General features: G+C 66.1%; 3 protein-coding genes across 3 annotated transcripts; 2 read left to right on the top strand and 1 right to left on the bottom strand.

Annotated features, from left to right (window-relative positions):
* RING1 (ring finger protein 1) lies at window positions 1-3864 on the top strand. The gene is made up of 7 exons (XM_067546973.1): window positions 1-59; window positions 1043-1145; window positions 1246-1406; window positions 1891-2106; window positions 2461-2766; window positions 3052-3220; window positions 3411-3864. The coding sequence occupies exons 2-7, from the start codon at window positions 1068-1070 to the stop codon at window positions 3510-3512; spliced, it is 1032 nt and encodes a 343-aa protein (XP_067403074.1). The 5' UTR covers window positions 1-59; window positions 1043-1067; the 3' UTR covers window positions 3513-3864.
* A 370-nt stretch (window positions 3865-4234) lies between these two features.
* Window positions 4235-13107, bottom strand: VPS52 (VPS52 subunit of GARP complex). Its single transcript, XM_067546972.1, has 20 exons — window positions 12966-13107; window positions 11873-11957; window positions 11546-11598; window positions 11379-11454; window positions 10847-10914; window positions 10489-10664; window positions 10056-10206; window positions 9745-9845; window positions 9332-9464; window positions 9112-9169; window positions 8848-8981; window positions 8034-8189; window positions 7754-7872; window positions 7471-7594; window positions 7081-7176; window positions 6711-6818; window positions 6268-6333; window positions 5863-5974; window positions 5495-5613; window positions 4235-4697 (listed from the first exon to the last, which is right to left on the bottom strand). The coding sequence occupies exons 1-20, from the start codon at window positions 13035-13037 to the stop codon at window positions 4551-4553; spliced, it is 2154 nt and encodes a 717-aa protein (XP_067403073.1). The 5' UTR covers window positions 13038-13107; the 3' UTR covers window positions 4235-4550.
* A 363-nt stretch (window positions 13108-13470) lies between these two features.
* On the top strand, window positions 13471-16190 carry RPS18 (ribosomal protein S18). The gene is made up of 6 exons (XM_067546983.1): window positions 13471-13545; window positions 14070-14168; window positions 14722-14808; window positions 15060-15161; window positions 15662-15753; window positions 16077-16190. Exons 1-6 carry the CDS (start codon window positions 13486-13488, stop codon window positions 16150-16152), a joined length of 516 nt encoding a protein of 171 aa, XP_067403084.1. The 5' UTR covers window positions 13471-13485; the 3' UTR covers window positions 16153-16190.
* Window positions 16191-16230: the final 40 nt, after the last annotated feature.

Genomic DNA, 16230 nt, shown 5'->3' with positions numbered 1-16230 from the left:
CCCCCCGAAAGTGAAGGAGGAAAAAAAACCTTGTTTGTGTCTCGGGACCCGGAGAGTCGGTGAGGGGGGGCGGGGAATGGGGGGGCCTTGCAGCTGGGGGGTTCTGGGGGGGGCGGGGAATGGGGGGGGCTGGGGGGTTCCTTGCAGCTGGGGGATCCTGGGGGGCGGGGAATGGGGGGGGGGGGCCTTGCAGCTGGGGGGTTCTGGGGGGGCGGGGAATGGGGGGGCCTTGCAGCTGGGGGGTCCTGGGGGGCTGGGAAGGGGAGTTGGGTGATCTCTGGGGGGAGCCCAGGGCTGGGGGGCAGGGTAGGGGGATCCCGGGGGCTGCAGTTGCGGGGGAGGAATGTGGGGTTAGGGCTGGAGGGGCTCATGGTGGGGAGCTGGATTTGGGGGTCAGGGACGGGACCCTTGGGGGGACACTGCTGATGGGGGGTTCCTGAGAGAGCAGAGAGCCCAGGCTTGGGGGGCAGGGAAGGGGGATCCTGGGGGGAAGAGGCTTTCTATCTTCGGGGACTTGGTTGGGGGGTTTCAAGGGGGCAGCGGCTGAGGCGAGGGGATTTTGTCGGGTGGGGAAGGGGGCAGGGCTGAGGGTCTCTTCTGCAGCAGAGGGGGCTGGGATGAAGGGAAGCCCAGGGACAGGAGAGGGGGATCCTGGGGGTGGGTTGGGGGCAGGGCTGGATGGCAGGTGGGGCTCTGTAACTGGGGGAGGGGGCTGGGACGGAGAAGGGGTCCCCAGGCGAGGGTGGGGAATGGCAGAGGGGAGGGGCTCTGAGTCTGGGAGGGGATGTGGGGGGCATAGGGGAGGGTCTGAGGCCCCAGGTGATGGGGGGCTGGAAGGCTGATGAGGGAATTGGGGTTGTCTCTGTGGGGTGGGGTGCGGGGAGCCCTGTGCCTCCAGGAGGGGCAGCTCTGACTGGGGGGACCCTGGGGTCTGGGATAGGGGGAAAAGTGGGAGGGCTCAAGGGGCAGCCACTGGGGTCTTGGAGTATGTGGGGGGCTCCCTGGGTAACCCCATCTTTGCCCATTAATCTGTCACCCCCAGATCGGCGTCCCAGCCCCTCACCGCCATGGCGACCCCGGCCAACGCTCAGAGCGCCAGCAAGACCTGGGAGCTGAGCCTGTATGAGCTGCACCGGACCCCCCAGGTGAGCCGTGCAGGGAGGGGGGATGGACCCGTTGGTCTGGTTTGGTGAGGTGGGGGGCTGGTCCGTCGGTGCCGCGGCTCTGACACCCCCACACCCGCAGGAGGCCATCATGGACAGCACGGAGATCGCGGTGTCGCCGCGCAGCCTGCACAGCGAGCTGATGTGCCCCATCTGCCTGGACATGCTGAAGAACACCATGACCACCAAGGAGTGTCTGCACCGCTTCTGCTCCGACTGCATCGTCACCGCGCTGCGCAGCGGGTAGGGCCGCGGGGGGGCCCTCGGGGAGGGGCTGGGGTTGGGGTCACCAGAGGGTGCATCAGGCTGGGGGGTGGACAGGGAGGGGCCGGGGTTGGGGGGGGGTCGTCTGAGGGTGCATCAGGCTGTGGGGGGTGGATGGGGAGGGGCCGGGGTTGGGGGGGTCGCTGGAGGGTGCGTCAGGTGGGGGGTGGATGGGGAGGGGCCGGGGTTGGGGGGTTGCCAGAGGGTGTGTCAGGCTGGGGGGGGGCCGGGGGGGCTGGGGTTGGGGGAGTCGCCGGATGCTGTGTCAGGCTAGGAGGGCTGGGGAGGGCCGGGGTTGGGGGGTCGCTGGAGGGTGCATCAGGCTGGGGGGGCTGGGGAGAGGCTGGGGGGTCGCCGGAGGGTGCGTCAGGCTGGGGGGGCCGGGGTTGGGGGGGGTCGCTGGAGGGTGGATCAGGCTGGGGAGGCCGGGAGGGCCCCCACCCAGCAGCGTTGCCCCACGCAGGAACAAGGAATGCCCCACCTGCCGGAAGAAGCTGGTCTCCAAGCGCTCACTGCGCCCCGACCCCAACTTCGACGCCCTGATCTCCAAGATCTACCCCAGCCGGGACGAGTACGAGGCGCACCAGGACCGGGTGCTGGCCAAGCTGAGCCGCCTGCACAACCAGCAGGCGCTGAGCAGCAGCATCGAGGAGGGGCTCAAGATGCAGGCCATGCACAGGTGGGGGGCGCGGGGGCCGGACCGAGGCGTCCCGGGGGGGCGGGGGGCGGCCCCAGGATCCCGGCCCTTCCCGCCGGCTGCGTGAACGGGGTTCGCAGGCAATTCCCGGGTTCGTGCCCCGGAGCTTTGGGCAGGAGCCGCCGTGTCTCTGCTCCCTGGGGCAGCAGGGCCCTGGGCGCCCCAAACCCACCCCGAATTCTGCCCTGAGCAGCCTTTGCGGGGGCAGAGCGAGCGTTCGGGGCAGGCTCTGCAGGGTTTCCTCCTCTTCCCCCGCTGGCCTTCTCCCTGGGATGTCCCACCCCTTCGGATAACCCCCCTCACCCCCCCCCCCCGGATAACCCCCCTCGCCCCCAGGGCGCAGCGCGTCCGGAAGCTGCACCAGGAGTCTGACAACACCACGTTCAGCGGGGGCGAAGACAACTGCGACAGCCGCTCGCACCTGAGCAACGCCTCGGCCCCCAGCCACCCCGAGGCCGGCCCCAGCCGCAAGCGCTCGCGCGCCTCCGACGACTCAGGGGCCGAGCCCGACCCCGAGACCTCGCACGACGGGGGGGGCCGGGGCACCCCCGAGCCGGGCGCTGAGCCGGGCAGCAGCGAGATCGAACTCGTCTTCCGCCCCCACCCCGTGCTGGTGGAGAAGGGGGAGTACTCCCAGACCAGGTGAGAGCCGGGCCCCAGCAGCCTCCAGCACCCCCACTTCCCAGAGCTCCCCGGGCTCCAGCATCCCCCTCTTAGCACCTCAGACGGAGCTAGTGGGGGCAGAGGGGAGAGCCCATCGTCACGTGTCCCCCTCCCCTCCCTTCCCCTCCTGGTGCACCCCTCCCTGGCCCAGCCGCTGCGGTGCCGTCCCCAGGGGGGCCCCCAGCACACCCAGCGCCCCCCAGGATGAGCACCGCTCCGCCCCCCAACACCCGACGCTCAGCGCCCGCCCCCTGTGCCCCACAGGTACGTGAAGACGACGGCCAACGCCACGGTGGATCACCTCTCCAAGTACCTGGCCCTGCGCATCGCGCTGGAGGAGGCGCCGGCCCCTGGCCCCGAGGCCCCCGGCCTGGAGGACGTGAGCGAGAAGCAGTACACCATCTACATCACCACCTCCGGGGGGCCTTTCACGGTACGGGCAGGCAGTCTGCGCTGCCCCACGGCGGGGCTGGGGGCTGTGCTGCACAGAGCGGGCGGGGGGGAGCAGGGGATGCTCTCCGGGCAGTCAGCGCTGCCCCACGGCGGTGCTAGGGGGCTGTGCTGTGAGGAGCCATAGGGACATACTCCCTCGCCCCCCAGCCCTAACGCCATCTCTCCCCCAGACCCTGAACGGCTCCCTGACGCTGGAGCTGGTGAACGAGAAGTTCTGGAAGGTCAGCAAGCCGCTGGAGCTCTACTACGCCCCCACCAAGGAGCAGAAGTAGGGGGCGGCCCCCCTGCCCGGCGCTGCAGGAGGTCAGCCCCGGCCCCCCATGGACCTCAGCCTGGAGCTCACCCTGCGGCCGTGGAGCCGGCAGGGGCAGGGTACAAACAGGTTCCCCCCCCCCGTGATGGACAGATTGCCCCCAAGAGGGGTGCTGCTCCCTGGACAGGCTCCTGCCCCTAAGGGGCTGCGTAGGGGCACCGCTGTGTTCTGCCCCCCACGCACGGGGGTGCCGCCTGCTGCTTCCCCCCCATGCTGGTGGCAGTGGGGAGGGGGGGGTTGCGACTGCTGGGGGGAGCTTTTCAAAGGGGTTCAGCTGTTCGCCGCACATTAAGGAATTTTGGTCTCTTTGACGCATCGGAGTCTGAGTCTCTTGGGTTGCGGGGGGAGGTGGGGGGTCAGCTTGGGTCTAGCAGAGGAGCCTGGCCCCCCTCTTCACAGAACTGGTTGGGCTGGAAATGAGGCTCCCAGGCACCCCCCCCCCGCTGCTCTAACCACTAGGACCCCCCCCCAGCCAGATTGGGGAGAGAACCCAGGCATCCTGGCTCCGTCTCCATGCTCTCCTGCCAGGCTGCAGTGGGTGGGAGGTACTGGGCGAACTGGACACACTGGGCTGAGCTGGGGCAGTCCAGGCTGCCTGACCACATGTGGCCCCGGCTCCCACCCCAGCTCCCCTCCAGTGCTATGGGGGGGGTCCTCCCCTGTCCCGTCTCTCTCTACCAGGACGCCCCAGACACACGCGGGTGAGTAGCAGGAATTTATTCTCACTGTACAAAGCCGGCTACACGCACACACCAGCCCGCAGGAGGGGCGGATAACAGGGCCCACCCCCCCACACCTCCACGGGGGGTCCCAACTTCCCCTGCCCTCGGGGGGAGCCACAGCGAACCAGGGAGAAGGAGGGATCCTGCTGCAGCTTGGAGGGAGGCTGGGGGTTGCCTGGTCCCCATTTCGAGGCAGCTTGGGGCCCCCAGCTCAGTGGGGGGAGGGGGTAGATGTACAGCCATGCAGTGGGGCGGGGGGGGGGGGGTTCCCCTCCCTAGAAGTTGGGTTTGTGTTTCTTCAGCTCCACCATGAGGTGGTGGATGTTGATGAGGTCGGCGCGGGCGGGCAGGGCGCGCAGGGGCGGCTGGGACAGCACCTTGTGGAAGCGGTGGTAGTACTGGATCAGCTGAGTCAGCGCCCCCTGCCGTGGGAGAGAAGGGGGTCAGAGCCTCCCATTGCCCCCTGCCCAGGGCACCCCCCCCCCGCCTGACCTTGGTGGCCCCCTGCTCCTCCCTGCCACGCTCCCCCCGCCCCGCAGAACTGGGCTAGCTGGGAGGCGGCTGGGCCCGGGATTACACGCCCGGGGGGCCCTGCAGCAGAACTATCCAGCGTGCGGTCGGCAAGAACCCGTCGCGCCAAAGCAAGCACGTTCCCTTCTCGGCCGGCGCTGGCCGGGTGGCTGGGGGGAAGCTGTTAGCTGTGGGAGATCCTGAGTTTAGTCAGGCCTTGGACAGAGTCTCCTGGGAACCAGGGGCTCGCTGAAATGACTGAGGGGGGCACGGCTGGCTGAAGATGGGACTCGGTCGTTCTCAGTGGGTTGCTGGCAGCGCGGCCGGGCCCACGGGGGTCAGGCCTGGGCCCAGTACTACTGAATGTTGTCAGCTGTGGCTTGGCGAGCGGAGCGGAGCAGGCGCTTGAAGCCCATGCCCAGGGTCGCTCTGTGGGCTGGGCCAAGGCAGCACAAGCAGTAGCGGGCGGAAGCTGCAGCCAGGTTTAGGCTGGATCTGCAGAAAAGCTCCGACCGTGCAGGGCGGCTCAGCCCGGGCCCAGGCTCCGGGGAACTGCGGGATCCCCGTCCCGGGCGGTTCTACAAACCAGCTTGGACAAAGGCGTGGGGCTGGTCTGGGTTCACGTGGTCGGCCTCGGCGCCGGGGGCCAGGCTTGGTGCCCCCCCGCGGTGCCCCCAAGCCAGTGTCTGATTCGCTGCCCCCGCCTCACCTGGATGATGCTGGTGCCGGTTTTGAAGTTGCTGAAGGATCTCATGACGTCTCGGCTCAGCGACTCCACCGAGGCCTTCCAGGTACTGGAGAAACCCCGCACCAACTGCGTCACTCGGGCTGGGGAGACAGCGGGGCTCAGTGCCTGTGACCCCCATCCCGCCTGCGGCCAGGGGGGAGCCTAGAACCAGCCCCGGTCTGGGGAGATCCCTGCATAGCGAATCCCAGCATGAGGGAGAGGCTCAGCCCGCTTGCTGTGGGGTGAGGGCTCCTAGCAGCTCCCCGCCCTGTGTAGACAGTGGGGGTGGCGGCCGAGGTCCTTCCTGTCACCCTCATCCTGTGAAGGGGGCAGGGGGCTCCCCGTCTCACCTTCCTCCCCGCGCAGCCGGTCGAGCTGCCCCTTCTCAATGAGCGACTCGGACTCTTTGACGAAGGCGATCATCCCCCCGAAGGGGGGCGACAGGATCTCCTCGATGAACTCCTGGGGGGAGAGGAGAGTCAGCCCCCCCCTCCTTCTCCTGATTGGGGGAGGGTCCCCTTGCCCTCCAGGGGTAGGGGGGCTCCGCCCATCCCCCACACGCCCATCCCCACAGTACCTCAGGAAGCTTCCCACGGGGGAGAGATGCCATGGGGTGGTGGCCCCAGATGGTGAGACCCCTTCCCCCGACCGCCCCTTTTCTTACACAAACACCCACCCACCCGCCCAGCCGGGCAGCACTCTGAGTTCCCGGGCCCGGGCTGCAGCGCGCGTCCAATTCTTGCAGGGGAACTCACCTGGGACCGGGCCGAGAGCAGCTGCTGGAATCCCTCCACCTCCTTGCTCTCCTCCACCGCCCGCTCCTGGGGAGGCAACGGGGCAGGCACACGAGCTGTCAGCCCCAAGCGGCCGCACGGCCTGGCGCACGGCAGGGGAAGGGACGCAGGGCCTCTCCCTAGGGGTGCTGGCCCTGATCCGGCCCCCGGGCAGGGGAATGGGACACGAGCCTTTGCCCTCTAGGGGGCATCCACTCCGATCCGGCCCCCGGGTGGGGCTGGGAATGGGACACGGAGCCTCTCCCCTTTAAGGGTGCTCGCTCCGATCCGGCCCCAGGGAGCAAGGCTGGCTGGAAATAGGGGTGGCGAGGGGGGGGACTGGCTGGCTTGGGGGGGTGTGGAGCACCCAGGGAGCGTGGGGGGGGGGGGTGGAGCACCCAGGGAGCGCGGGGGGGGGTAGTTACCATGAGGACGCTCAGCATCATGTCGTAGTTGTTGATGAGGAAGATCAGCTGCTCCTTGCGTGACGAGAACTCGGCCGCCACCCGCAGCACGAAGTTCTCCACCTCCACCTGCAGCAGGGATCCTGTCACCCCATGTGCGCCCCGGCCCCCGGCCAGGTGTGCCCCGCTCCCATGGGCCTGAGGGACCCCCCTCAAATCTGTAGGGGGGCCGTGAGTGCAGGATTCCTGGGTCCTGTGGGCGGTGCCCCCTCCCCCAGTACCCATAGCCCTGTCAGCACAGGGCTCCCCAGTATCCACAGCCCCCCATTGTGCTACCTCTCCCCCCCACTGTAGCCCCCCTCCCGCAGGGCAGGGCAGGGCAGGCCCCCACCTGTAGCTGCCCTAGCAGCGTGTGGGTTCTCTCGTTGGGGAAGGTCTGGTTGATGCTGACGATGGCCGAGGAGAACTCTGCGTAGCGCCGCGTGATCTGGGGGAGCAGGGGGTGAGGGCACAGCAGGATTCCCAGGGACCCCCCCAACAGTCCCCCCTGCCCCAGGGCCCTCCCTGACCTCCACCCCGGAAACCCCAAATGACTCACCCGGCCCAGGTGAGCCCCCAGTTCCCCAGCCAGCCCTAGCCCCCGCCAACGCCCCAAACATACACCCAACCCCTCCCACCAACACTACCCACCATACTAGCGTGAGCGCCCCCTGCACACCAGCCCCTCCCCTGAGGAGACCTCAGACTCCGCCCCTCCTCCCCCCCGGGCCCACCCCCTCACGTAGTGGGGGCGCGTGTCCAGGAAGCCCAGTTTCTGGGGGTCCGTGTTCTGGATGCTCTGGATGTTCAGCTCCAAGATGTACTCGAACCGCGGCCACAGGATCTCCAGCAGCGTGTCCCAGTACCTGGGGGGCAGCCGGACACCTGGGTTCTGGCCCAGCTCGAGGGGGGGGGGCAGAGCAGTGGGGGGCCAAGAGCCAGGACTCCTGGGTTCTCTCCTGGCTCTGGGAGGGGGGTGGTTGGGGCCGGGAGCTAGGACTCCTGGGGGGGTCCCCGTCACTCACTTGTCGATGGCGGGGATGTTGCGCTTGGCCGTGATGGCTCGGAAGCGCAGCGTGACGTGGATGCAGAGGAAGACGGCGATGCTGTCGTAACAGTCGCACACGTAGGCGTCCATGTGTTTCTGGGGGGGGGCGGACACGGGGTCAAAGGGGGTGAGAGCCCCCAATGGCCGCAGCCTCTCGCCCCCTCCCAGCAGCAAGTGTCCCCTGCCCCCTCCCCGGCCTGCCCCCTGCCTCCCCGTACCCCTCCCTGCAGAGCCCCGCCACCCCACCCCCGCCTGACCAGGAACATGGCGAGGGTCTTGCCCATGATGGCGTTGAAGAGCTCCTGGGCGCTGGGCCCCAGCACCATGAAGAAGTCGCAGATAAAGAGATACTCTCGGCAGCTGTTGTCCAGCAGGGCGTAGTGCTGGCTGCGGAACAGCGCTTCGAAGGGGTACTGGTGGGACAGGAGGTTAGCTGGGGGGGGGGGACCCACACACACAGCTGCCCCCCCCCCAGCCCCACTGGCTGCAGAGCAGCGCCTTGAAGGAGTGCTGCCAGGGGAGGGGAAACACCCAGCCCCCCCCCCCCCAACTAAGGGGGCAGGCGGTTGGTCTATCAAGTCGTGACTGGGGTGGAGAACGTGATGAGGGACGTGTTTTTTACCCCTTCCTGGGACACAGGAGCCAGGGTTCACCCAGTGGAATGACTCGGCGGCAGGTTTAAACCGTGTTTCTTCAGCCACGCCCCGTTAGCCTGGGGAACTCACTGCCACAGGATGTTGGGAAGGCCAGGACGATAACGGGGGGTCAGAAAAGAGCTAGCCAAGCTCATGGGGGGCAGGCGCATCACGGACCATTAGCCGGCAGGGCAGGGCTGGCGTCGGCCTGAGGCTGGGCGTGGCTGCCCATCTCTGCATTCCCTCTACAGCCCCCGGCGCTGGCAGACAGGACGCTGGGCCAGGCACCCACTGGTCCGACCCGGCTGGTCTGACCCATTGGCTCTACGCAGTCACGGCCTTCAGTCCAGCCCTCCTACCCAGGCCCAGCCATCTGGGCCCCCCATCTCCTCCCCCCTCTGGCCTGACCCCAGGGTGAGGGGCCTGCCCCGCTCACGCGGACATCGCTCTTCTGGGCAGCGTGGGGCACAATGATGGGCCCCTCCAGCTCAGCCCCCCCGATCACGCTGCCCCGGTTCCCCAGCGTGAAGATCGTGTTGCGATTCTTCAGCGACGGCTTCGAGAAAAAGCGTGGGGGGGGTGTCAAGGGAAAGAACAGGAAGATGGTGCCCCCCCCAGCCAGCCTCCCCCTCCCACCAGCCCCCGCCCCCCACATGGCGCCTGGGAATGAGGCTGTCCAGGTACGGGGGCTCCAGGATATCTTTCTTGGCCGTGTCCTCCACTCCCATCAGGTCGTCCTTCTCCGCCACCTCCTCGTACTGCCAGACAGAGGGGGGGGTCAGTGTGAGGCCCCCCCAGTTCCTCCCCCCACAAGAGTGCTGGACAGACAGACATCATTGGGGGAACCAATGCAGGCTCTATGGGACCCTCCGGCCCCCAGCACCCCACAGGGCTGCCCTGCTCCCCCGGCCCCCCCTCACCTGGATCTTCATGAGGCGGCTGGTGTAGGATTTGAAGTAGGACAGGTAGATCTTGCTCATGGTCTCCACGTACTGCTCCCGCAGCTCCTGCGCCACCGCCCGCTCGGTCCCCAGCAGGAACTGGTAGAAGAACCTGCCGAGGAGAGTCAGCCTGGCCCGCTGCAGGGCATGCTGGGAGATCCTTGTGCTCTCCCATCCCCCCTGCCATTGGCTGACCTGGACTGGAGCAGGGCATGCTGGGAGATTCCCGTTACCCCACCCCACACCCACACCCAGGGCTGACCTGGACTGGAGCAGGGCATGCTGGGAAATTCCCGTGCCATCCCCACTGCCATTGGCTGACCTGTGCTGCAGCAGGGCATGCTGGGAGATTCCCGTTACCCTGCCCCGCGCCACCCACGCCCAGGGCTGACCTGTACTTGAGCAGGGCATTCTGGGGGATCTGGTAGTTGGTCATGGGTTTGCGGAAGGAGTAGATTTTCTGCAGGACGAACTCCCGGATCTTGGTCACAGCCTGCGGAGAGGGTTGAGGGGAGCGGAAGGGGGGTCACGGACCACGTGGCTGGCAGAGCCCATGCGACACCCTCCCTTCCCCCAGCACCTGTCTGACCAGCAGGAGCAGAGAGTGGACAGCCCACCCCATGCGCACAGAGATCCCCGGGAGGGGCTGACCCCTGGCCTTTAACCTCTGCAGAGCCAGTCTCCCTGGCTGAGGCCGGCTCACCTTGACCTTCAGCCGGTCCAGCACGTGCTGCACGTCGGTGCAGGCCATGGTCTCGCGGAAGGCTTGCTCCTTCACGTAGTTGATCTTGTTGTTCAGCTCGTGCAGCTGCTCCAGGAACTCCTGCTCCGTCACTGGGGCCTCCAGGATGGTGCTGAGGAAAGAGCAGGGGGGCAGGGCGGGGGCACGTGCCCCAGTCAGCAGAGAAAAGAGTCTCAGGGTCACACTCACAGCCTGTGCACCCAGCCCGGGAGACGCTCCCCACAGCACCCCACGGCACCCCCCACCCCACCCAGCCGGCACCCCAGACTCCCTACCCACTGGCACCTTCCCCTTCCCTCTGCAGCTGGCCCCCAGCCTGTCCCCCCATGGTGCCCTCCCCACACCTCCCACCCCGCCCGATAAGGGCAGCCGGTCCCCAGCCCAGCCCACCCACCTGATCATGGCAGCCGGCACCACCAGTTCATCCACCAGCTGGCTGAGCTGGCTCCGCACGGCCTGGCGGTTCTTGAGGCGCAGGTTCATGGCGACCGACTGCTCCTGCAGCGTCTGGATCTCACAGCTGATGCTGCTCAGGTCACACTGGAATGAGCTCAGCATCTGCTCCATACGCTGGGAGGGAACAGTCAGAGACATAGACCACCCCAAACAACCCCCTTACCAAGGGGATGCAGGGAAAGGGGGGGGGCTGCTGGGGGCCAAGATTGCAGACAGAGATCTGGGGAGGGGGGGGCAGGGAGAGTTTGGGGGGCATCAGGAGGTTGTGGGGGGCCCTGTGTGGTTCCAGGTCTCACCTCCAGGATGGCGTCACAGGCGGTGATCTGGTTGTGTAGGGAGGTGATGTTCTTGCTTTCCTTGATGTCTGCAGGGCACGCAGGCCGCTAAGGAAATGGGCATGAGGGCGGTGGGGGGAGGGGTGTGTATGTGAGAGGCCTTGGGGAGGGGCCACATTCCTTTCTCCTGGGGAGGGGGCTGCCCTTGACACCCCTCTCTGCTGGTGTGGAGGGAGACACCCCAGGATACATCTGCCCCATAGAGCCCAGAGCGGTGCAGCTCTGCCGGCAAACCCCAGTGTGGATGCAGCGCCGCCAGGAGGGCTTTATCCTCTGCTCTGCCGTTGGGTCTGTTCACACGAGAGTTTGGCCCACACACCCCTGACCAACGTAGCTACGCTGACATACTTCGTAAGTGTAAACCAAGCTCTGTTTTCTGCCAGGTGCAAGGATCCCCCGTTACGCCGAAACCTCCTCCCCAAATCTGCCGGCTCCCCCCAAGCACACTGTGCCAGGAGAGCAGGGTCTGGGGGGAACTCCACGGGGAGGATACAGTCTCTGATGGAGGCGTGCTCAATGTGCTGCAGCTCCAGTTCCACCTGCTTGGAGTACTGCCGCAGATCCACGCCCTGGGGGGAAAGGGAGAGAGTCAGGTGGGCTGCGGGGGTGCTCAGCTGGGCCCCTGCCCAGGGCGGGGGAGAAGGGGGGCGGGGAACTTACTGTCTTCAGCGCCTCCTGAACCAGCGCGTCCTCCAGGTTGGCTTGGATGTGGACTGAGGGAGGGGTGACCGGGTTAGTGCCATAACAGTGTTCCCCAAAACCCGCCCCCCACATAGCACCCCACCCCACAGTATTCCCACCTCCCTGCATTACCCCCACCCCAAAGTGCTCCCCCGCCCTCTCCTGTCCCCTCTCTGCCCCCACCTTCCTGCATCCCCCCAGAACCACTCCTGGACTCCCGCATCTCACAGTCCTCTCCGCACTTCCCCAGACCGCTGTCTGCTCCCCGCTGGTTCCTGTGCAGGGGTCAGAGCCCGCTACACTTACTGTCCACTTCATCCAGGATGAATTCATCTGAGGTGAGATCCAGGCCCCCCAAGTTCAGCTGCAGTGACTGCTCCTCTCCACGGCCCTAGAGGTGCAGGTCAGGCTGTCATGGGGGGGTTATGGGGGAGCAGTGAGCTCCAGCAGGCTCTGGGGAAGGGGTCTTGGAGACAGGCTAGGCAGGCCTGAGGCTGGGGGGCATAAACTGGATAGGGTTTCAGGGACCAGAGCTCAGGATTACGGTGGGTAGGCTAGGAACAGAGGGAGCACAGAATGTAGGATACACTGCAGAGGTCAAAGACTACAGGCGACATGGAACGGGAGTTGGAAGCTAGGGGGTGTGGAGCACAAAAAGGAGTCAGCAGGGTGCTAGCACCCATGAGACATGAGGTCCCAGGTCATGGTGGGCAGTAACTACAGGCTGTGCATAGGAGTTATTGGACAGGAAGGAGGTCAGAGGTTATGGGGAGTGAAGGCAGGGGTCAGAGTGGGGTCACAGGCGACAGAGGAGGGTGGGTTCAAGGAATAGGAGGATCAGAGATTGGTGGGGTCTGAGATCCTGGATGACACGTGGAGACCCAGGCGAGGCCAGCGCTCCGCTAGGGTCCCTGACGACCCACGGGACATGGTGTGACGGGGTCGCAGCCAGGCTGAGACGCTGGATGGGCGCCAGGCTGCCCCGGTTCCAACGGGGTATTTAAATACGGGGTGTCCCCTGGGACCTGGGACCCGAGAAGGGTGTGGGAGGCAGAGGTTACAAGGACCCAGGGTGTCAACAGGGCAACAGAGTGGGGGTGGGAGACTCATGTTGGGGTCAGAGGTCAGGGTGATGCAAGCAATGGTGGGGGGCTCCTGGGGTCATTGTGCTCAGGGTCAAAGGTCACAGCCGCCCCATGTCACACAACATTACAGGGGTCAGAGGCAAAGCCTGGCCAGGACCAAACCCCGCCCCCCAGCACGTTGGGGAGGAGGGGAAGGAATATGGAAAGTGGGGGACAACTTGGATACCAGGAGGAGAAGCCCCCCCGGGCCCATTTTGAACGGGACCGGAAGTGGGGTGCCTGGGGGACCGGAAGTGTGGCAGGGGGACCCTTACCGCGGTGCCCTCCTCTTCTTCCATCTCATGCGCCTGCAGCCCCAGCTCCTCGTCGGGCCGCAGCGCCGCCATAATCGCCCCCTCCCCGCCTTTCCTTCTTTCTCTCCCGACGCCGAGTCCCGCCGCATCCGGGCCTCCAAGAGCTCACTTCCGGCCGTGCGCCTTTAAAAACTACAACTCCCATGATGCACCGAGTGTGAATCATTACCGGAAATGACGTAGACAGGCTCCGCCCCCCTTCTTAGGGAACGGGAGTGGGTGAGTGCTCCTGAAAATAGCCCCCCCGGTCAAAGGGGGCTAGCTCCCGTCAAATGGGGCGATTTAATCGTCTAGGAACCTTTTGTCATGGGACAGGTTTTATACCCGGACCGGAAATATTGTTGCGGAACTAGTGGGACTCTGCGTGAGGATAGCCGGAAATGCTGGGGGGAGGGCCGGAAGTCAGTCTGCTCTGCCGGAAGGTGATGTGCCCTGACCGGAAGCTTATCTGCCTCTAGGGGGGGGGGCTATAAGAGGCAGCATGTCACTTCCGCTCTCTCTTCCGGACGGGGCGAGACTAGAGCGCGCAGGAGCCGCCATGGTGAGAGCGGGGAGGGGGGGAAATCTGGGTTCATCCGCCCCGGGGAGGGGGGCAGCGGGGCCGGCGGGGGCTTCTCCCAAAGGCGGGAGCCGGGGCTTCCTGCGGAGCCCCCCATTTCCTGCTGGGGGCCCCCTGGGGCGCTGATGGGGAGCCCCGAAGAGGGGCTTCTCAGCTGGAGGAACAGCCACGATTTGCCCGAAGGAGGGGCTGGGAATCAGGGTCCATCCGCTGCGGGGCCGCGGGGCCGGCGAGCGCCCCCGGAACGGGCAGGAGCGGGGCTTTGCGCGGAGGGCCCCATGGGTGGGAGAGGGGCTGGCCCTGGGCGGGGGATGGGCTGGGCCCGGGTTCGGGGCTGGCAGTAGGGCTCTGGGGGCTGTTGTGTATACCCTGGGGGGCTGGGAGCGGTAGAGGGTTATTCCTGACACCTGCCGTGTGGGCAAGTCTGCCCCCAGGGCAGGGCTGGCGTGGGGGGCATTGGTGGGCGCAGCTCTCCTGGGCTGACACCCCTCCTCTCTTCTCCGCAGTCTCTCGTGATCCCTGAGAAATTCCAGCACATTCTGCGAGTGCTCAACACCAACATCGATGGGCGGCGGAAAATCGCTTTCGCCATCACTGCCATCAAGGTGAGGGGGGTGCGGGGCGTCCCCTGTGGGGCGTCCCCCATGGGGCACAGCTGGGCGTCGCTGCCGGCAGTTCTGGGAATGCCCCACTGGAGGGAGAGCATGGAAAACATCCCAGTGCCTCTGTGTGCATCCACGGGGTGTCCTCTTGTTGGGGGGTGGGGACTGCTGGGGGTGACCCACCTCTCGCAGAGGTCAGAGCACGCTTGGGGGCCAGGGCTGACCCTGTGTGGGGGATGCTGCACAGCAGGGATGGAGCCCAAAGCAGCTGTAGACATCTGGGGCGGGTAGCCATGGGAACTCCCTGTCACAAAGTCTCACCGAGCAGGGTGCAGGCAAGGGGGGTGTAGATGGAGACTGAGAAATGAGGGGGGGGAGTTAAAGCAGGTCTCTACCATGGGGCAGGTTCTCCTATCCTGGTAGGGGTCCTGCCCTTCTCAGCTCTGAGGCCCAGTTTGCCAGGGGTGTTATGGGATGGGGGTGCTGGGTCCCCACCCTGAGGCTGTGTTAATGTTTCTCGTTCTGCCCCCCCCCCCCCCGTTTTTTTTTTTACCAGGGTGTGGGCCGGCGATATGCCCATGTGGTGCTGAGGAAAGCAGACATTGACCTGACCAAGAGGGCTGGGGAGCTGACGGAGGATGAGGTGGGTGGGGGTGGCCTCTCTGGCATCATGGGTGGTGGCATTTGTCTCCAGGGTGGGGGCTTCTGGGATGAAGGTATTGGCACGGGGGAGTGGGGGGGGAGCTCTCACTGGAGGACCTGGGTACAGGGCTGAGGCTGGGAGCCATCTGCGGGGTCTCGGGGGAGGGGATCTCGGGCGGAAGGAGATAGGTCTCTCTGGGGTGACAGGAACCCCCTGCATGACACTCTCTCTCTCTGTTGTCCCCCCCGCAGGTGGAGCGTGTCATCACTATCATGCAGAATCCCCGTCAGTACAAAATCCCCGACTGGTTCCTCAACAGACAGAAGGATGTGAAAGATGGCAAATACAGCCAGGTGAGGGGGTGCTGAGCCTGTCCCTGTGTGTTTTGGGGGTTCCAGACGAGTGTGGGCAGGGCTTGTTTCTCTCCCGCCACTGCAGAGGCTGCTCTGGGATCCTGTCGGAAGTAGGGGGCTTTGAGTCAGCCCCGTCTGTCGGGCAGCAGGTCTTTGGGTGCACTAGGACGCGCTCTCGGGTCCCAGCACGCACGCCCCTGGCACTCGAGCGTGGCTGATCCGGGAATTCTGTTCTCCCTGGCACAATGGCATTGAAAGGGGCGAGTTCAAGCTGGATACAAGGAAAGACTTTCTCACGCCCCGCGGAGCAGCCGAGGACTCGCTGCCAAGCCATGGTGTTGAGGCCAAGACCTGAGCAAGGCTCAGAAAGGCATGGGCCATTCCCGAGGCGCACGAGACTCGGGGCTGGACTAGTTTGTGCTGCCGGCACTGGGCACTGCCGCAGACTGACCCAGTCCAGATGTGCCTGACCTCCCCTTCCCCGTGTGTGTCATCCTCAGGTTCTGGCCAACGGGCTGGACAACAAACTGCGCGAGGACCTGGAGCGGCTAAAGAAAATCCGGGCGCATCGGGGCCTGCGCCACTTCTGGGGGTACGGGAGGAGTGAGAGCTGTGGGGAGGGGGAGGGAGGTGGGGGGTGAATGGTGGGGCAAAGCAGGGGCCTAGTAAATGGGCGTGGGGTCCCTTTGCCTACTCCCTGGGAGATGGGGGTTCCCTTTGCTGCAGGGTGGGGAGAGGGAGGGGGAGGGTAAAGGGGGTCACTTCTTTGGATAAGGGAGGTAAGTGGGCATAGCTGCCGGTTATTGGGCGATGCAGGGCCATGGAGGATGGATTCGGAGCCTGGAGGTGCAGGCCTGGTGGATGGGGGCAGGGCAGGGTCTGGTCCCATATCTCACACACTCCCCTCTCTCCCAGGTTGCGCGTGCGGGGCCAGCACACCAAGACGACCGGGCGCCGGGGCAGAACCGTTGGTGTCTCCAAGAAGAAGTAGTGTCTGCCCTGTGTCTGCAATAAAGTGGTGTTCTCAGAGCTGCCTCTTGCTGTGTGGGGGCTGGCGGAGGGGGTCTGT

The sequence above is a fragment of the Emydura macquarii genome, unplaced genomic scaffold (genome assembly GCF_026122565.2).
Source record: "Emydura macquarii macquarii isolate MOO-44397 ecotype Brisbane River unplaced genomic scaffold, CSIRO-AGI_Emac_v2 contig_1209, whole genome shotgun sequence".
Taxonomy (NCBI): Eukaryota; Metazoa; Chordata; order Testudines; family Chelidae; genus Emydura; species Emydura macquarii.
The sequence above is the reverse complement of the archived record's forward strand: the minus strand, read 5'-3'. Positions and strand labels throughout refer to the sequence as shown.